Raw genomic sequence first — 22,145 nt, forward strand, 5'->3', positions numbered from 1 at the left:
AAAATCTGGCTGGGACTGAAGTAGAGGGGCACTAATTCTACTGTACTTACTGTCTTTAAATATGGTTAAATATCCCACAGTTACCTTGCTATTCTATTTCTACAATTCATTTTCTCCTGTCTTTTCTTCACCCTCTCTTCGTTTTCAGGCTGAATCCTATGCACATTTACCTCAGAGTAAGTTTTATTGATCTCAGTGGGGCTTACTTCTGAGTAGACATACTTAGGATTGTGTTGCAGCTCTGTTTTTATGGTGACACAAGATACACACATACCATGTTTACCAAAAGAACGCTTGAAAAAAGGGGGTTGGACACCCTGAAATAAGCAAGGGCAGATAGGAATTGTTTCAGTAAGCATTCTCGAAAAAGGTGCTGCTGAATCTTCTTTACCTGGGGAATTGCAATTCTCTCTCCCTCCCTTTTCTTTTCTCTCCCAATCCTGTTGTAGTCCAGATTTTTTGAGGGGTGGGAGCACACACAGAGACACACAGCATCTCTCTCTCTCTCCAACCCCCTACCTCCAAGCCCCCCCTTCTCGCTCTCTCCAACCCCCCTCCCCCCAAGCCTCACAATAGCTGCCGGGCTGATTAGGACAGGAGGGCAGCAGCTCAGAGGGGAGATGGCCCCAATCTGCAACTCCTGACAGGGGAAGGGAGCCTGGAGATACCTTGCAGCAGCACAAGCAGTCCTGCTCCCCACCCAGCCTGCCGGCTGACTGCTGTTCTTGGCAGCTGTCTGCCACCCACCGTCCTCCACGTGCTCCTTCCTCTCCACCACATGGCTGCTGCTCCCGCCTTGTGCAGCAACTATCACGAGAGGTGTGCCGGGGCAGCTTGTAGGAGGGAGCAGCTCTGGCTGAGCGAGCGAGCAGGCGGCGGTGGCTCCAGCAGGAAAGAAGCCCTGGGCCCTCCTAGGCAGGAGAAGAGTGGCAGAGCAGCTGAATTCGCTGCTGTTTCCTGCTCTGCTGCCTCCTGTGGGCATTTCCCCCACCCCCTACTTCTGGTGGGGCCGCTGTGGGCTTGAGATAGGAGGAGAGAGCGGCTGTGTGAGTGAGAAAATCCTTCCTGAGCAGGAGCGGTGTGGGGAGAGCAGCTGAATTTGCCGCTCTTTCCTGCTCGGTCCCTGGGTTTTAGGACCTTCTGGAGAGACCACCTCGAACGCCCCCCTGCTGCCCCTTTGCCTGCCAGCGCCCCCCTGCCATCCCTTTGCCTCTTAACGCCCCCCTATGCAATCCCACTGCCCCCAAGGGGGCAATACCGCCCACTTAGGGAACCACTGATCTAACTCAAAGCAGCAGCACTGCTTCTTATGGTGGCCATTCCAAATATCCTAGGACATAGCATCATTTTGGAGTGTTTTATGTTTCCATGTGGCCACCATTTCCCCACTTTAGCACAGAGATGGGCAATCTACCTGCAGGCAGCCCTCACCCTCCCTCTCTGCAGCCACAATACACTCCTTACCATACCTTGGTCTTAAAGGAGAATCTAGACGTAGTGGGCATTACAGAAATCTAGAGGAATGGAGAAAACCAGTGGGATACGGTCATCTCTGGATATAAACTCTACAGGAGTAGAGTTATAATTTAGTGCTGGGAATGTGCTATCGTACCTCAGACCAGAATGCTCAGGGCGACCTTGAGATGGAAAACGAAATCAGGGAGGCCTCTAAATAAGGACGCATTGTTCAATTTCCCTCACATTTACTGGATAATTGTATATTCCAGTCATGACAAGGAGGTTAAATTTCTCGATGTCCTAAACAACTGTGCCATAGAACAGTTGGTCGTGGAACTGACCAGAGGAGAGGCAACCCTGGACTTAAGCCTAAGTGGCGTCGCTCGGAAGCAAGTATGAGATGTAAAAGTTGTTGAACCAATTGGTAACAGTGATCACAGTTCTATCAGACTAAGGCCTAATCTACACCAAACAGGATATAGCACTATGAAAGCGGTACATCATATGTGTCAATGGGCCCCAGCAGTTGTCAGTGCACTTCAATACTGCTATAAAGCAGTAGTGTGGCTCCAGACTTTTATATACCACTTTCATAGTGCAATATTCTTTCATAGTGCAATATCCTATATTTATATTTAAGTGGGAAACTGCCCAGGAAGTCCAACACAGTCACATTTGACTTCAAAAAAGGAAACTTCTCTAAAATGAGGGAACTGGTGAAAAGGAAGTTGAAATGGGTTAAATCCCTTCAAAATGCGTGGAAGTTACTCAAAACCACAATAACAGAAACTGAGCTAAAATGTGTATCACAGGCTAGGAAATGGAACACCAACTCGAAGAGATGGTTAATTAGCAGTGTTAAGGAAGCTATTATAGAAAGGATGGCTTCCATGGAAGTCTTGTCCAAGTGAGGAAAATAAAAGGGAGCACAAGTTTGCACAAAGGTGATGCAAGCAGACAATAAGGCCTTAGCTAGACCTACGGTTTATCCTGGGATCGTCCTGGGGTCTTCCCTGCCTGCTCCCGGGATCCCCTGTGTGTCATTTATATGAACAGGGATGACCCCAGGATGATCACGAGATAAATCTTAGGTCTAGCTAAGGCCAAAGAGATGCAAAAAAGCATTTTGAAGAGCATATTGCTAACAATATCAAGGCAAACAATAAAGAATTCTTTAAATATACCAGAATATTTAATTTATTTCTTTAAATATACCAGAAGCAGGAAACCAGCTAGGGAAGCAGTTGGACCACTGGATGGAATAAGAAGATAGGCCCTCTTATGGATCAGAAGAGCAGAAAGCAGAGACCAGGAATAAATGGTAAATTCTCACAATTCCCCCATGTGCTAGTTTTACACATGCTAGTTTTACTATCTACAGGGAAGAAAATAGTACTATCTCAAAGGGATCTGTATTAGGACCAAACTGGGAGACTGGGCATCCAAATGGCAGATGCAGTTCAATGTAAGCAAGTGTAAAGTGATGCACATTGGGACAAAAAAAATCCCAACTCGTGATGAAAATTGAGCTGGTGGTTATTGACCAAGAAAGAGATCTTGGGGTTGTGGTGGACAGCTTGATGAAAATGTCAACGCAGTGGGCAGCCACTGTAAAGAAGGCAAACTCCATGTTAGGCATTATTAGAAAAGTAACTGAGAATAAAACTGCCAGTATCATACTGCCTTTAAGTGAATCTATGGTGGGACCACACTTAGAATGCTGTGTACAGTTTTGGTCACCACACCTAAAAAATATATATATATTGTAGAGCTGGAAAAAGTGTAGAAAAAGGCAACTAAAATGATCAAGGGACTGGAGCATCTCCCTTGTGAGTGAAGGTTACAACAGCTGGGATTGTTCAGCTTGGAAAAAAGGAGGCTGAGGGGAGACCTGATAGAGGTGTACGGAATTATGCATGGTGTAGAGAATGTGAATAGGGAGACATTTATCTCCCTCCCCCATAATATTAAAACCTGGGGTCATCCCATGAAGCTGAGTGGTGGGAGATTCAGGACAAATAAAAGGAAATATTTCTTTATACAGCCCATAGTTAAACTATGGAATTCACTACCACAGGATGTGGTGATGGCCACTAATTTGGATGGTTTTAAAAAAGGGTTGGATAAATTCCTGCAAGAGAAGGCTATCAATGGCTACTAGTCCTGATAACTATGTGCTACCTCCAGTATCAGAGGCAGTAAGCCTGTATACACCAGTTGCTGGGGAGCATGGGCAGGAGGTTTCTGTTGCATTGTGTCCTGCTTGTGGGTCCCTGGTCAACAGTTGGTTAGCCACTGCATGAACAGAGTACTGAACTAGATGGATCCTTGGTCTGATCCAGCATGGCACTTTTTACGTTCTTAAAAGTTTAAGATAGAATAAGCATTTTTTCATCTTTTACAACAGAGAAAATCTCTTTGTACTCTGTCAGGTATCCAAAGTACATTATAGGAACATAGCCCCACCTTTATTATTATTATAACATTTATATCCCACTCTTTTTTCCTTTTGCAAGGAACCCAAGGCAGCTTACATTGTTCCCCTACTCTCCATTTTATCCCCACAACAATTCTGTGAGGTAGGGTAGGCTAGGAATTAGTGACTGGCCAAAAGTCACCTAGTAAGCTGCATGAACTACCAGTTCAGATTTTCAGAGAAGGCTGAGGATATATAACTCTCTTGATCAAACATATGTATGAATAGGGAAATTAATTTATGGCAATTGACGACCATGATTTTGAAGATACATGCAAGTAACTCCTAGTGAACAACAGTGATCTTTTAGCACATGTTGGGTCTGTTCAGACAACACGCTGAGCCATGGTTAGGCTGCTAACCCTTCTGCAACAAATGGTTAGTGAGTGCGTTTAAACCAAACTTATGTAGCCACCATGGTTAAGAATGGTTCACGACATGCTAAGCCATAATGTTGAGTTCAAAATGCTTAACCCCTTAGTTCAAAATGCTTAATCACCGTGGCTTAGCATGTCATCTCAACAGGTACAGTGTGTTTGTTCATGCAAGCACATACTAATTATGAACATAAAACATTATTCTCAGATTAACCGATATGAACTGTAGAGCAATGTTCCTGTTTTAGAAAAAAGGATAAAGAACTGCCCTAATTGCATAACTGAACAGAGTCTTTATACTACGGGCAAGCAACTTGTGTCCTCAAGATGATTTGGCCTTCAACTTTCATAATCCTTCGCCACTGGCTATGCTGGGCTGGACTAATCAGAGTTATAGGCCAAAAATCTGGAGGGCCACAATTTGCCCATCTATACTTTATACTGCTAGAAGTCTTTGCTCAGGAGAAAAATAATAATTACATACATTTCACCTCTACATTTCTAGTATCTTTTATAACAATGGAAAAAGTTTGAGCAGATATTAGTTGTCCAGTCAAGCCATAGTTAAGGAACCCTACCTACGGTTTGGCAAACTATTTAAATCAATAAAACATGGCTTGAGATCAGCCAACAAACCAGAATAAGAAATGATGGTTAGATGTTGGTTTGCAAACTATGATTTGTGCTAAACTCTTATTTGGTATGATATCCGAATTGATATACCATTGTTACAACCACTGCTCCAATTTAGAGGTTGCTGTACTACAGAAACAGGACTGCTGAACATATAGAAAATGAAAGCAGCCAAGCAGTTCTAAAGTATCATATATTGCCTTTATGTTAGAAGCTCAAAGCGCTTCTCAGAAATTATTGCTAATTTGTTATAATGCACCAAAACTGCCCTTGATAATCACACCAAATTTCTTCATATAATATAATCTCTAAATTGTTTAATACGCACCTGCTTTTGTAGCCACCTCTCTTGCCACCTTTGCTTCCTTCTTAAACTGTTCAATTGGTTTCTTTTTCTCTTGCTCACTTTTTGATCAATAATTGACAAGGGCTGAAGATGACCAAGAGATGTGATGTGCTGTTTCACATCTTCTGCAGTGCTCTCGGATGAAGACAGGAACAGCTGCTGGTCAATAGCAGCATTCTCAAGGTAGTTTTTGGAAGCTTCTAAACAAGGTTTAAACTTAGTCTGTTCTTGTGCTAGTACACTGTAGGAAGTAACAGAAAAAGTCTTTGGAAGCTCACCAGCATCTGATTTAAGTGGGAACTGAAAATAATTATGTGTTCTGCTAGACTTTAATTGTAAGCAACGCTTTGTGTTAAAAGGCTGTGTTTCTTGTTGCCTGGAGAAAACAGGTCTCTCGGTCACGGAAGTTCCATATAAAGTAGGAAACAAGACAAGCCTCCCTCTGAAGTTCAAGTCCAAACTCTGTGATTTTCTATGAAAAGCTTTTACACTGTATCTGTCATTCACAGCCAGTGAAGCTGAAATACTTGTTTTTGGATTATATAGTCTAAAGTGTAATTTTTTACTACTCATCTCAAAGTTGGTTGATCTCACCTCTAGGCAAAGTGCCTCTATTAATCTTCCAATGCCGTCATTATTTTTGGCATTGTATGAAAGTCTTTGATTTCTAGCTCCTGAAGTTCCACCTGTCACACCTGGTGATATTTCCTTGTTAAAATCAGAATGAACTTTACAAAGTGACAAGTGATTTAGTTGTAATATTGGTGATGTAACTGAACTAGCTGGCCGGCAGTCAGTTCGCCTCTTGCAAAGATGGATATTTGTAAACTGGCCACAGGAGCATTTTGTATTATTGACAAAGTTAAAGCCCCCAAGACAGGCTCCACAGAATGGGCAGTTCAATTTTCCAGTTGTCCATTGTGCCTATGGATAATGAAGAGGAAAACAAACAATGAATTCTTTGTTATCCAAAATGTAAGAAACTATTCTGCAAAACATTTTCCCACATAACAGGAAAACATCTTAACATTTTGTTTTATGACTGAAAAAGGGCAAATAAACAAAACCTACTGTTATTGTTTTTTTAAAAAAAATTGCTTGAGATACATAAGAATACATAAGGCAGTTCAATTTTCCAGTTGTCCATTGTGCCTATGGATAAGGAACTTCCCAATGTAGCCATTTCAAAATGTTTTTTGATTTTTCTTAAAAACTCTTAGATTTGTATTAAGCACTGCATGCTTTAATAAGGAACTTTAATAACCTTCAAACATTCTTGTAAACTACAATCCTATGTAGTGTCAGTTTGAAAAAAATCTACTGAAGTTTCAAGGATTTAAAAATCCTAGCTATGTGCAGGACTATGGCATTAAATAATACAATTTTACAGAAACTTTATGTTAATATATACGCTTATACCAAATAAGACAAGAGGGGATCTTCTATATAACATGTTTATTATAAACATTCCAAAGGCACTTACCCGCTTTAAAGAAATATAAAACTTGAAATAATGAAGTTGTAATTCTAATGCCATTTATCATGACCTAATAATTATTATTTTTAGGTAAGACAAGAGAGTGTTCTGACACAATCCTTATCAGAGGTAAGTAAGGAGGTTGAATGAATGTATGGTCTTTATTAGTCATATGATCCATTTGGTTAGAAATATATAACCTATAAATTAACTAGAAGAAAAGCAAAAATCCCATCCAGACTGACTAGTACAATCAACCAATTGATTTCTTAAAAGCATTGCTATTAGAAAGAAATTAGTCACCTGTACAGTTATGTAGGGAATCTTATCTGATGAACAGTACATAACAGCCTTTCATATGGGTGCCCTGGTAAACTAATCAATGGATGGCCCATTGCACAAAGCCTCAAGTCAGAATGAAAGTCACGTTATAGAAGTACATGTATTAAAGTTTCAGGGACTCCAGTATTTACATAGACACAATATTTTTAGAAACAGAATTCTCAGAAATCTCCTGTTGAGGAAGAACATTACATCTTTCAGTAAGATGGAGACATACTGTAATTGGGTAAAATTTCATGAGATATGGGGGGGAAAGTTCTATTGGCCAGAGAGTATAAAGTATTTCTTTCAGTATCAGATTGTCTTACGCTCAACAATTTAAATGTTGATTGTTGCCTGAGCATTAAAATAGACTCCTACCAAGACACTAATTATATAGAACTGTTTACTGAAGTACAAATCTATCAACATAAGGTGTACAAGATTAAATTTCATTGAAGTGAAGATGTAGCCAAAATTTTAAGCAGCAAGGACAAATGCTAAACAGCACACAACTGCACAAAATATGAATAACAGCAAAGACAGTGGGGTAAAAGGACTGCTTCATAAAACTCACTACTTCTGAAGCTTCCGAAAAGTTGCCTGGGATTTGAGTCAATCAGTCTTGGAGGACAATCAAAGATGTTTTGGGACAGAGGAACAACTTAAGAATTGCCTCACCTTTTCTCCCATGGCACAAACTTATTAGTGATGTAATTATAGCGAGGTTCTGAGGAAGCTGCAGCAAAACAGGTGCAAAATCTGGAGTCCCGTTAAGTCTCATCTTGCTCAGTTCATGCTAAATACATGAACCTGTTTTTGTAACTTTGTAACTTCACTGGTGTGTGTGTGTGTGTGTGTGTGTGTGTATATATATATATATATATATATATATATATATATACTAGCTGTACCCGGCCACACATTGCTGTGGCTCAGTCTGGTTAAATGGAAAAGAAAGAAAAGACAAAGCGGATGTTTCTAATATGTTTACTTTCACAATGCTTGTGGGTATACAAATTTTTTTGTTGTTCCAATGTCTGTGTAGCTATAGAGATTGTCTGGTTTGCCGACTCTAGAACATGCAACATATAATTGTCCACGTGAGAAGCAATCTGTGTCTAGATCTAAACCGCACAATTCTAAAGATTGGCCCTGAGCTTTGTTGATGGTGATTGCAAACACCAATCGAATTGGGAATTGCAATCTCTTAAATTGAAATGGCATATTTGTTGGAATCATAGGAATGCGAGGAATGAGGACATCTTCACCTTTGAAAGGTCCTGTCAAGACTGATCTCCGACTATAACAATTGCCACTTCGTTTATAGTTGGAGCATTGAATCTTCGCACATGTTCTCCAGCAGGCGTTTTGTCACCATGAATAACAATCTTGTGTGTATCAGATGGCATCATGTCAATTGCTGTTTTGAACAAATGTACTAAATTGTTTTTTTCGTGAAGTAGCTGTTGCAGTTTTGAAACGACGGACCTTTTTATGCCGGTATAAATTCCGCAGCGTGCATTCAATTCATCATTGCCATCACCAATGAAATACATTTGTAGGAATTTATGTTGACTATCTTGAAACGGAAGGAAGGAGCCGGCTTTATGATAAATTTGTCCTTTGACTTTGAAAGTTGGCATAAATGGAGCTGTGATGATTTCTGCACCGAACGACATCATTTGGAAGCATGAGTTGTATTTCCTGATGTTAGATAGGAAATGCTTTGATTCTGCGGTATATCCGGCAAGCAAAGTTTGTAATGGCTCTGGTGGTTCTCCAAGTTGAGGCAGTTTAATTTTTCCAGCAGCGCAACACATTCCTTTTGTTTCTCCATTAAATTTAAGAGCCTTGCATCTTCCTCAGTCTGATTTGCAATTTCTCGTCACAGTGCTTCTGCTCCGCGAGTACGACGACCTAAGTGTGATCTTCTGCGAGGCATTATTTGGATGAAGTAAAGCAGATTGTTTGGTTTTTTAAAAAGGATGTTTTTACGGTGAGAGGGTTAGTGGAAACTCCTGGCACTTCAGAACGTGAAGTTACTCCTGGCACTTCAGAACGTGTAACTGTCACAGGTGTGACATCTATATTCACTCAGCCAATTGTGAGAAAACATGCAAATAGGAGAGGAGGCAGAGGCAGCGGATTGGCCTACTGGTTGGCGATGTCACAATGATCAGCAGGACTGGTTTTGAGGAGGCCTATTTCTTCGATTTTAAGACAAACCTTTGACCCCATATAGAATATAGTTACATAACAACGCTCGCGTATTTGAATGCAACGTTGTGTCAAAATTTCAAAGCAATCGGTGAAGAACTTTCGGAGATATAACGTCTGTTTCGATCAGACATTTACATTTTTATTTATATAGATATACACACACTGTATGATATATATATATATATATATATATATATATATATATGTTTTAGTTATGTTATATATCTTAAACTTGTTTTAATTTCTGTCGTGCTCACATATTATATCAATCCTTTTACCCCACTGTCTTCACTGTTATTTAGATTTTGTGCAGTTGTGTGCTGTTTAGCATTTGTCCTTGCTGAGTACTTGCAACTTCTGCCTCTGTTTCGTGCTGCCAAAATTTTAAGGTCACTAATTTCTAAACACATGGCCACATATCTTACACAATTAGGTACCCCTGAAATATAGAGTAAAAAGAACACATGAGTTTTTTCTAGAACAGAGTTAGCAACCTTACTTAATCCATAGGGGAATAAAATATAATAATTGAAACAATAGTTTAGCTTTTAATTAAACAGCTTGCCCTAAATAACCTACCTTTTCTATTATGCAAGTCACCCAGTCTGGAAGAGCTTCTATATTCATGTGCCATACATTACAGACATCCTGAGAAGCAGTTGAAGAATGAGGCTGCTGTTAAATTAAAATGCAATCAATTAATAGCATTCAGACACATTTTCTGTTTTAAAATATTTTTGTTCATATTTCTACTTCCAATTCCATGATCTTCTCCCTTGATCCCATATTTGCCCATTTTTGAACCCATGTTCTCTATTTCTCACCTTTATCTTCTATCCTCACCCTTCACTGTTGCCTTCAAGCAAATTCATCCTTTATAAAACTCTCCCTTTACATGAACTCTCCTTCAAATTAGTTCCCCACCACCCTTTCAAGTGGTCTTTACTTAGTACCATTACTTCATGACCGCCAGTTCTTCTGTCTACTGCTTACAACCTGGTTTTTGTGTGGGACTATTCTATTGAAACTGCTCACATAATGATGTTGCCTCCATGCTTCTAAATATCAGAAACTGTAGATGAGAAGAAAGAAAAGAAGAACAGGCTAGCAAAGTTCATGCCAGCCCAGAAGATTGGATACAGTGTAAACCTTTGTTCAGTTGGTATATTCCTATCCACCTGGGCAACTGAATGGCTTATTATTATACTTTTTTGTCTCATTCCTCCCAATTCCTTTCCTTATGTCTCATGTTTTTTTTATATTGTAAGCCTGAAAACATACTGTCGAAATATTAATTCTTTTAAGCTGTTCTTTTCCAGTCTTATGCCTTTTGATTTAAGACTGGAATAAACATGCATTGAATAAACAAATAAACAAACATATAAAATATCACCCACAACACACTGTATTGTTTTACAATTAATTCCCAAAGTACAAGTATTTGCTTTAAAGGCTTTTATTGCAAGCTGACTTGTGAGGGCTTTCCCTAAAAGACAGGGGAGATTATAATAAATAAATAATTGGAATTGCTACAGTTTTCCAGATAGAAACACAGGTCTGATAGTTTTAAAACAGTATTGTTGAACCTGCAATGCCCACCTAATAAAGAGAAGAGACAGACTGGAAAGATGAGAGTGGTACCCAGACAGAACACCTCTTGTGAGATCTGATGTACCTTAACTTATATATAAACAACCTTAGGAAATTATTATTCACTCAAGGACATGGTTTGTTATAATAAAGGTATTTGGATAACCAGCCCTGTAATATTTATTATAATTTTAAAAGGATATACTACAGTTTTTGGACATAATGGCGGTATTTCAAGAGAAGGTAAATAGTTTTAGGATTACAGATAAGGTACTTACAATGCAGTTGAGCCAGAAAATTAGATCCAAGTCAGTTTAGTCTCACCAATATCACTGAAATCGTATTTCATCCAATTATTCTAGTCTAGTTTAAATGGTTTGTAGATCATATCTTTGGTTTGTAAGTATTAAAGTGATGTAAAACCCAGGAAAATAAACATGTAAAACTAGCACATGTTTCGATTCCACAGAATTCTCTTTAATCCTGTTAATCCTACTTATTTGATAGCTTTTGGATAACTCCTGGAAACACCTCTTCAGTTAGCAGTATTGATAATATTTTTTTCATAATATTATTTTCCACAGGAAAATGCATCCAGCTTTAAGAACTATTTACATTTTAATGACTAGCATTTGAACAACTACGTTTGAAAATTGTTCTCAGAATAATTATTTTTATATTGAAAGCAATATTATGAAAAATACTGGGCTTTAAAATACCAGAGGCTTTCCCTTTTTTATTATGACAGTAACAACAACAAAAAATTAAGAACAAACAAGAAAACTTGCATTAAATCTATAATGTGGTTTCTCTGCTGTACAACATTAAAATGTTATTAAAAGCTTTAGGAAGTACACTCTAAATAATCACAATTTGGTGCCAACAGCTGCATTCTCAAGTTATTATACAAAAAGACTGAATGCATTGCAGCATATGAAAATGACATTTTGGGATGTAGCTATGTCAGACACAAAAATGTAGAAGGTCCCCAACTTTTTTTTTAAATCCCTGTCTCAAAAGCAAGGGAAGAAAAAAGCTTCTTATGCTTTGCATTTCCTTGCTTAATCTTTTGCATTCTTCCTACCATTCATTTAAAGCAGTGGCTTCAAAAACCCAGGGAATGGAGAGATGAAGCTAGTGTTGTCTTGATGTTACTCTTGGTGTCATGGAAATCTCTTCTTAGTTAAGAAATTCACAACAAAGATTTTGGCAAGTCTCTCTCTCTCTCTCTCTCTCTCTCTCTCTCTCTCTCTCTCTCTCTCTCTCTGGGCTTATCTACACCAAGCAGGATATTCCACTATGAAAAAAGTTATGAAAACGGCATATAAAAGGCAGGAGCCACACTACTGCTTTGTAGCGGCATTGAAGTGCACTGTGGGATCTACACTACTACTTTATAGTGGTACTGAAGTGCACTAACAACTATTGATGCCCATGACACATCTACACCAAGCAGGATATAACACTATGAAAGTGGTATGAAAGCAGTATATGGTATGTGTCAATTGGCCCCAACAGTTGTCAGTGCACTTCAATACCTCTATAAAACAGTAGTGTGGCTCCTGCCTTTTATATACCGCTTTCATAGTGGAATATCCTGCTTGGTGTAGATTAGGGTGACCATATGAAAAGGACAGGGATCCTGTATCTTTGCATATACTAGAGTGACCAGATTTAAAAGAGGTCAGGGCACCTGCAGCTTTAACTGTTGTGATGAAGAGGAAATTTCACCAGGTTCCCCATATGTACAAATGACACCTGCTGAAATTCCCTTTTCAATACAACTGTTGAAGATACAGGAGCCCTGTCCTCCTTTTCATATGGGCACCCTAGTGTAGATGAGCCCCCCCTCTCTCATCCTATCTTAATTTCATTGTGAGTAAATGGTAATAAGAAGGAAGCTGTAAGGAGCTTAAAAAGCATTATAACTGAGCTTATTCAAGGCAGTGGGCTACTTGAACCTGCCATAAGGTTTTTGTTTATTTATGAGAGAAGCATAGATAGATAAGTATAGGTTGGAATAGCTCAGAGAAGCAAAGATTAGTAAGCCTGATAAAATATTGGTTCTGTGGGCCTAATTTGAGTCAGAGTGAATTTTAGGAAGTAGTTATTGGGCAGCAGAGTTATTTGACTTTTCTAAAGAGATAGGTTTACAGGGAAAAGCTTATGGTGGATGAACCTTTTTTTTTTAGATATGTTGCCAACTGCAGAATACAGAAACCGCATGGTTAAGGAGAATTTGGGGGCTTTTTGAGGTTTTCTGGAATTGACAAAGACGTCAATAATGACAAAGACATCAACTTCTTTTTACCTGTCAATTTCTTTTTACCTTTTCATTCATTTTAGAGAAGTTTCCACTTCTGAAGTCAAATGTCACTGTGTTGGACTTCCTTGGCAATTTCCCACTTAAGGTTGCAATTCTATGCGGAAAAAAGTCATGGCTTGTTGGGGAATGCTGAGAGGTTTAGGACTCTTTTCTATCTAAACAGGCATAGGATTGTGCCCTAAATGTATATTAAATTTGAAAGCATCATGGTCACTGTTTCCAACTGGTTCGAAAACAGTGATATTACATACTAGGTCCTGGGTGGCACCATTTAGGATTAAATACAGGGACACCTCCCCTCTGATCAATTCCATGACCAATAGTTCTAGAGTAGTCATTTAGGGAGAAGTGTTATCTCTTTGTTGTGACTAGAACATGCATGTATCCAATCAGTGTGGGGTAACTGAAGTTAACCATTATTATAACACTTTCTTGTTTGGATGTCTTTTTCCATCTCAAAACTATACTGAATGCTCTGGTTTGGGGGGCAATAGCATGTCCTAGAGCTAAATTCCTTTTGGAGCCTGATATTGTTACCCATAGCACCTTAGTGGAGGAGTCTGTCCCTTTTAGGTTTTCTAGACTGCTTGATGAAAACATTGATGGTTCAGATGGAGATGAACCACTAGTTGAAGCAGATACTGATAATGCTTGAAGAATTAGCCTATTTAGCACAACTCCCTTCAAATTGGCTTTTAAAAAACTGTTGGTGCTCCACTGCATTGTATCTTGTTTTGCCCCCCCCCCCCCCTTTTGTAACTTTAGACTGTTTCTGATGTTTCAGGATAAATGCCAAATGTGAACTGTTCACATTTTTAGAAACCTTACCTAATTCTGTTAGAAGTTAACTAACTCATTAAAATATGTTAAGTATTTCTGTGTTGTTCTAATAAAATTAAGGCTTTAAAACAATTGACTGGTCAATTGACCAAATATTTTCTGTCCAATCAAATCCCAAACTTAGTCTATTGTTGGTTTAAAGCAAGAAAAACATGTCCAGAAATATCAGGTTGGTTTGCTAGCTAGCATACTTGACCTTGCAAATAAACTATGCCTGCCCTCACAAATTCTCTACTATGTGCAAAGAGTCTGGGGTTCACCAGGGATTACTGCTAGGGATTTCTTTCATTTGCACTGCAGTTTGGAGAAGTTAAGAAACAGCTCCTGCTATTTGTTTCCTTGTCCTGCTCTACAAATGACAGGAAACTGTGCCTGTCTTGCAAACTCAGAGGGTGCAAAACACTCAGAGGGTGCTAAACTCAAGGTACAGTGTGTGTGTGGGGGAATTTAAAAAACATATTAAAGCTTAAAACTACAGTATAAAAGTACAACCAAAATATAACCTAGCAGCAATGCAGAGATTTAAAATGCAGATTTAAAACAGCAGAGCTAAAAGAACAGAACGCTAAAATGCTGGGAAAATAAAATGGTCTTCACCTGGAGCCAAAACAAGTACAATAAAGGCACAAAGTGAACCTCTCTAGGGAGCTCATTCCACAGCCAAGGTATGGGAGAAGGCCCTCTTCCTGGTAGCTGCCCACCTCACTTTCTTTGGCAGGAGCTCCTGGAGAAGGATCCCTGATGATGACTTTAGGGTCTGGGTAGGTACATATGGGAGGAGACGATCCTTCAGATACCCTGTCCCCAAGCCGTTTAGAGCTTGGAATGTTAATAATTCCACTTTGAATTGGGCTCTAACTAGAGTATACCAACATCATAAACATCAGATAATTTCCACCAAACTGGAATTCTACGAGCTGCAAAAAATGCCATGAAGGCTGCATATAATTCACATTGCTTGTCCTCACATTAGTTTTGCACCAGTCCTGTCTGTATTAATTGCTGCTGCTATTATTATTATTATTATCATTATCATTATTATTATTATTAACATTTCTATACCACCCCATAGCCGAAGCTCTCCAGGCTGTTTACCAATGAATGCAGGCAAGACTGATGCAAAACTTTAGATTTCCCCTTGTCCTCTTTGAACAGCAAATCCTAGACACTCTGCATTGTTTCACATAGTGTACTTGACCTAGGGGCTGTCTATATGCTTTGGAAGGCCCAGCGTGGCTCTGAATCTGTGCTGTGTCAATTATATGATGCAGCTGCCGATTTGGAGCCACCCCGGGGACAAGAGCCAAAGATCTACAGCAGAAAAGTTGGGGACATGCCCTGACTTTTCTGGCCTGAGCAAAGTCAGCACGGCACTTCCACCATCTGATCTTGCTCCAGGGGCATTCCCAGGGCAACCTCCCTTGGTTACCAGAAGATGCAGGATGGGATGACCCCGGTGAGCCTAATGGCCGCCAGAAAGCCCGCACTGCCTCCCTCAGTGGGGATTATTCACCGCCACCCCACACCAGTTTGACAGCAGAACAGCGCCAACTCAGCACCACGAAGACAGCCCCCTAGCCCGTTTTTTAATTTTTTTTTAATCATGTAAATAGCATCAGAAGAAAATGTAGAAGAAACTGCAGATAGGCCACTCTGCTGGAAGTAGGTAGGAAAACATCTTCTACATATATTGTCCCTCAAAAGTATATTATTTCCTTTCCTTCAGAGGGCAAAATATTTCAAGGGCTGCTATAAGGTATGGGAAATTCTGATTCTGTACAAATCTGATTAAAAATAAAGCAGTTACCAATAGACTGTGTTTATGTTACCCTAGAAGAGTGAAAATTAATGTTATTTCACCTCAATTATTGTCTTCCCTGGCAAACGCAGCATTTCACATTGTGGATAAAGAATCAGCATGCTGTCCTTTCACTTTACTCTTTTCTCTGAACCAAAATCATGAAAGATGTCAGCAGGGGAGTGAGAAGAAAGCACTGCCTGATAATTAACTGATGCTGCAAAGCAGCAGGAATTGCAAAAATGCATTGTTTTTTGTTTATTTTTTAAACTGAATTTTTTAAAAATGTCACTGGTTTATAATATATTAACAACTCATGAAGCTGCCTTAAACTGAGTTAGACCATTAATCCATCTAGTCATGTAGAAGTTTTTCCCAATTCTATTTGGGAACATAATATGAGAACAGCTGTGGCTGATCAGACCAAAGGCATATCTTGTCTAACATTCTGATCTTACAGTGGCCAACCAGATGCCTATGATGTTGGAGGTAATATATAGCCATCATGACTGGTAGCAATTAGAAACCTTATTCTCCATGAATTTGTATAATTCCTTTTTAAAACAGCAAGTTGGTGGCTGTCATTATGCATTGTGGTAGTAGTGAATTCACAACTCCAATATCCCTTTCTTAGTCAGTTAGCGCCAGCTCAGATTACATTAGCATATATGTGAAGTTAGGATTATTTGCCCCAATATGCATCAGTTTACACTTGCTCACACTGAACCACATTTGCCATTTTAATGGTCACTCTGGTTAATAGCACTGAATCATAATTGAAAATCAAAATGATCAGTTTACTGCATATGATCTCTACAGCGCAGATATAATGAAATGCAAGGTCTCACGTTTCAGAATATTAAAAATACTGGTAAAGACCTATTTGATGAACAATGTTATTTAAATTGCCCAGTGGGTGAAAGTTCATAATATGACTCCTATTAATACAAGAGTTATAAATTGTGCATTTATTAAAAATGGCAAATTCCAATGTTACATATAAATATTAAAATACTGGCCTAGAAGAAACAAACATATTTTTACTTACTTCAAATAAATCTGCATTACGGTCCTTTATCAAGCAATCAGAATTAGCTACATATTTTCGACACTTGCAGCAATGAAACATGTCAACCTGTCCTTGACTATTCATTTTAACTCTTGTTCTTTGAACTGTATATCTGTCAGAGACAAATAAAAATAGCATACTTTATTAACTTCCTATGTTCTGTGTTTTTCGCCACTTTTTTCACTGAGAAAGGGAGAAACCCTGAAGTTTGCTTTTTAATTCACTTCAAATACAGATTATATTCTTTTCAATATTACCAAACCCCATACCTTTAGGGGTACCAAGAGCAAAAGTTTATCCTGTAGAGTATAAATATGGGAGAAAAGTAAAGTCTGAAGAAAAAGTTCTGCTTTCTGCTCAATATCTATCACTAGCTCTGAGTGTTTAGTAGTAAACCTCTTGCTATATAGTATAGTCAACGTATAATCATACACTTCTGTACTGAAGTTATTACTTGGGTACAGCGATACAAATTCCAGTCATTACACTGCATACAAAGAATGCCATAAGATCGCAGTTTAGCAGAGAGGTAACAAAGTAATAAATGGTAGCTGAAATTATGTGACAGAGATTATAATAGCTCTGTGCATCAAAGCCAGCCCTCTCAGATACAAGTGTGTGTGTGAGAGAGATCTTTTTCTTCCAAACTCTGAACTACTATCCTTTTCTTAAGGTTTGTAGGTAGACCAGAGGTTAGACTTTTACACATTCCCAGTGGTGTGCTAGGTTCTTGAAAGATCCAGGGCACACCCTATGACATAATTTTTCATATGTATACATATACACATGTATATGTATTTACTGGGGATGGGCAACTTTGGGAGACCCACAGGCCAGACTTCCCCACCATGGCACTGAAAATATATATTAAGTTTTTCTTTTAATGGCCTCCAGAGAGGCTAAGAATAAAATATAGCTTGTTTTCAAGCTAATTTTGACTATTTGGGGTCATAGTAGCTTCACACCACTCAAAAAGCTAAAAATCTGGCCATTCCAGGTATATATATACAATTGGGAGGAGGGGCTGCACATTGTTCGCCCCTCGTCTATGCACATGTGTGTGTGTGTGTGTGTGTGTGTGTGTGTGTGTGTGTGTGTACACACACATTAAAATACGTGTGTGAGTATGCATGTATATTTAGAATTACAAGAATTTATTTACATTTTACTATTAGCAAAAATAAGAGTGAAATAAAGAGTGCCTTTCAGCATATGCAAAATGCTGCTCTTTCACCACTGACCACTTGCAGCTTATAGAATCATAGAATCATAGAACAGTAGAGTTGGCCATTGAGTCCAGCCCTGCCTGCTCAATGCAGGAATCCAGCTTAAAACTTACCCCTCCCCATACACTTAATAGTGATGGAATATATCCCACACAGATGAAAGCCTCAGCATTTTCTTTTTAGAGATTAAGCACCAACCACACCTGTTGAAACAACCAGATCACTAGTATTCCTGACAAAGCTAGTATTCTAGACAAAACACAAATGACAAAACAAGCACAGGATTTTGCTGAAAGGGTAGCCAAGTAAGTGGAGTGGAATGGGGTGGGCAGTTCATTAAACCTGGAGTACTAAGATCACGTTTACTTGTTTCTGAGTAAACATGCAGAGGATCACCCTGCAAAAAAACCACACCTCTGGCTGCAGTCTTGTGTACACTTTCCTGGGAGTAAGCATCATTGAACATAATATAACTTAATTATAAGTAAGCATATATGAGTGTATAAGTGAGGAGTATTTATCTCCCCCACCCCATTAACTCCTGTTTTTATTAAAGCGTGTCATTCCATAGGTGGATAATGACAACTGACAAGCAAAATAGGCCATATTCCTTCCTCTGTGACCATATGAACCCACTTTCCCCAAAGAATTGGATGAAGAGAAAAATCAATCCTTTTTTCTGATTCTACAAAATCAAAGGCAATCTAGAATCTCTCCCACCCACCACCCTCCCTTCTTGAGAAGTCAAAGACTTGCTCTGATGGAATAAATAAGAAAGATGAGGATTGGATAAGGGAGCAAAGAAAAAGAATAATAATAATGGTGATTTGAAATGGAGAAGTGAAGAGAATTCCCCAAGCCAAGTAGCTCTTTCCAGAGCGGTACCACTTCAGGTGAGATAACTGAGGGATTCCTCCCTTTTTTAAATAAATAAATAAATGGTAAAACTGATTTGAAAAGCCCATTTGGGAAGGGTCATAGTTCAGTGGCAGAGTACATGGTTTGCATGCAGAATGCCCCAGGTCTGATCTTTGGCATCTCCAGGTAGAGCAGATAAATCTGCTGCCTGAATCCCTGGAGAGCCACTGCCAGTCACTGCCAACAATACATTCTGGGCTAGCTGGATAGGACAGCTTCTTATGTTCCTATGGCAGTGGCATGAGAGGTACTCTGCCTGCAGCCTCCCCAGTACTTCCTGCAATATGTCATATAGTCCTAACCCTCCTTTTGGTATAATCTGCTGCCTGTGAGAAAAGTTACAGGTAGAGGGGAGAATAGAAGTTTGTGGAGGCTAATTAAATCCTCTGGTGTGCTGAACCTACTTAGCTTTTGTAGAATCCAAAGTACTAGTTTGGGGCAGTAACATCAGTTGTTGTATGAAATACCAGCATTCCTAGCTTTCAGCAGTGGGCATGTAAAGGTAGAAAAGTAGAGAGAGGGGAAAAACAATGAAAGGTGGCAGTCTCTCCTATAGTTTAAAAGACTTCTGCCTTCATACTACAGCCCCTACTGATCTGCCAAGGGAATGACTCCTATTATCTCCTAATCTGCTGAGCTTAAAGGTAAGAGGCAGGCTTGCATTACAGCCGCTGATGTCGTTGGGGCACCTCAAAAGATCAACAGCACAGCTCACAAGATTTGGAGCACATGACCATGCATGTTCCCATTGTGTATGCACTAGACATACCAAAAGGGGTATGTGTTCTAACCGTATGCGCACATCTTCTCTACCTTTCTTCAGGTCCAGTGCTTCTAATAAGTGTCGTATTTTCTAATCAGATCCTTCTTGTTTCTTTAAAAAACCTCTATAACCAGAAATGGAATAGAATTTGATAATCTCATACTCTCTTAGAGGTAGGTATAATCTAAATTAAGAGAAATTCTGGTTTCCATTATTTATTTATTTGTTCCACCAAGAATTGCTCAAAGTGGCTAACAATAAAAGAAATATAATTACATGGAAACTGACAGTTTAAAGAACAGTATAAACAATGAGAACAGAAAAATACCATGCCAACCAGGCTGCAAGCTGAGTACAAGAAGGAACCAATTATTTGCAAAAGTAAATCACATATCATATGGTCAAGTACTCGATGTGACATAAATAGCTGCCATCTTGAATTCAACTGGGAATTTGTCACCTTTCAAAATGTAGGACAGAAGGTTAAGGAAAAAGAGAGAGAAAAAGGATCACAAATATTGGGCTACACATCAGTTCTATTTAATTTGTGTGATAAACTCTCTTATGGATAAGACCTTTGGAATCAATTTAGCAGAGAATTAAATATCTCCCAGCCTCGACTTTGACCTAGGGAGGGCTATCTCATCACAGAAATCAAAGCTTTTACTATTTGTCCTCCCCAGTTCAAAAAATCTACCTCCTAGGACTGTAGCTTCCACAATTCCCCAGGAAAGAAAGCTTGCCTTGATCCTTGTCCGTCTCCACCACTTGGACATCCAGCTCTTGTTCTTCGCTGCACCTCTCCTGTCTATCTCTCCCACGCTGTTTAATAGCAGACACTGTGGCTTACACTCACTGCTTGGCCCTGGCGCCATGTCCCCACCCAGAACACTGTAATTATCTTCAGATGGAGTAACATTGTGAGCAACTCTAGCTGGAACTCCACTCCTGTACAATTTCTCACAATGCATTTATTTATTTAATTTTTTAAAAAAGTATGCCCCACCTTTTAATTAAAATCGTTAGAAGGTTATGATTTTCAGTAAAATTATATATCTCAAAGAAAAGCTAATGTGGAGACGGTAAAACAAACATTTACACTGTTAAAAAGCAACAGCTAAAATATTAGTGCAAAACGCATTAGACATACAGAAATATTTTCTGCAAACTAGTTCCACTGATTTATTAATTTGCTCTGTAGTAAATGACTTATGGCCTGTCAGACCTTCAAGTAGAGAAGGAGAAACTCCCTATCTTGATTTCATATGCACTTGTTCTTATTCTCGAAATTAAGGCTTTTCCCAAGTTATCTGAAACCTCAGAAATACCTACCCCTTTCTAAGTACATTGCTGCCAGTTCTCTATCTTTCTCGCAGAGCCCCATCCCATTCCCTTTCCCAAAATAAACCTACCATCACTACCACCAGTCGAATGGGAAGGGACAAAGTGCTGCACCTAGAAATAGGAAGCTCCCAACATAAAGATCCCCAGTATAGTTTGCTAGGGCTTAAGCTATGACTTTAGAAGCCCTAGCAAATTACAATTCCCACAGACCTTTGTGCTGGGAATTTCCTATTGTTAAGGCTGAAAAGTATCTTCCCACCCTGCTGGTTGCTGTTGCTGGAAGGTATGTTTTGGGGGAAACTACACCTGTTCTGAAAATGAGCATCACCACTATATTCATGTTTTCAACACCTGAAGTGACGTCTCAATGTAAAATCTCTATTAGATGTGTTAAACAGAAGTCTGGAACTTTGTCCATGCTATCAGTCGCCTAGATGTAACCATTTGCAGGAATATATTCCTGGCTGATAGATGAAATATGTTGCTTGGAACAAATGGTGCTTTGTTCCTTTGCAACATGTTCCCTCTGTGATCATAAGTCTATTGCTTTGGGTCAAGGTTGTGCCTACAGTATTAAATTCAATATTTAAAAATGCCAGGCCAAGATATAGCTGCTTGTCAGCACAATCAGCAAACATGGCACCCCTATTTCTGTCTAGAGCAGATACTTCTTGTTCTTAGGGACTTTGGGAGTCCATGGACTAAAAGTGGCATTCCACCATAAAAGCATAAAAACCAGTGCATAATTTATATCATTTATTTATTTATTTATTTATTTATTGCATTTTAATTTGTAGAGAGGTGCTAGGCTCAAGCCTTCCTGGAAGCCCTGACCACAATACATGGGATGTGTCTGTGATTACTCAATAATATGAATGAACAAATTTTCTCTATTCAGTTTCTTTATTGTTCCTTATGTTTGCTCTTCCTTCCTCGTGTACTCCAGTGTTACTAGAAGAA

The 22,145-nt window shown here is 39.1% G+C and overlaps 1 protein-coding gene across 1 annotated transcript in view; it reads right to left on the reverse strand.

The window, feature by feature from the left end:
- The window catches only part of RNF180 (ring finger protein 180), a 78,230-nt gene that overhangs the window by 54,122 nt on the left and 1,963 nt on the right, over positions 1–22,145 (reverse strand). Inside the window, exons 2-4 of the mRNA XM_063128021.1 lie at positions 16,914–17,046; positions 9,891–9,986; positions 5,273–6,214 (exon numbers count right to left, since the gene is read on the reverse strand). Of these exons, the coding sequence (XP_062984091.1) occupies positions 5,273–6,214; positions 9,891–9,986; positions 16,914–17,018 (1,143 nt within the window). The 5' untranslated portion in view covers positions 17,019–17,046. The remainder of the gene's footprint in view (positions 1–5,272; positions 6,215–9,890; positions 9,987–16,913; positions 17,047–22,145) is intronic.

The sequence above is a fragment of the Elgaria multicarinata genome, chromosome 6 (assembly GCF_023053635.1).
Source record: "Elgaria multicarinata webbii isolate HBS135686 ecotype San Diego chromosome 6, rElgMul1.1.pri, whole genome shotgun sequence".
NCBI lineage: Eukaryota > Metazoa > Chordata > Lepidosauria > Squamata > Anguidae > Elgaria > Elgaria multicarinata.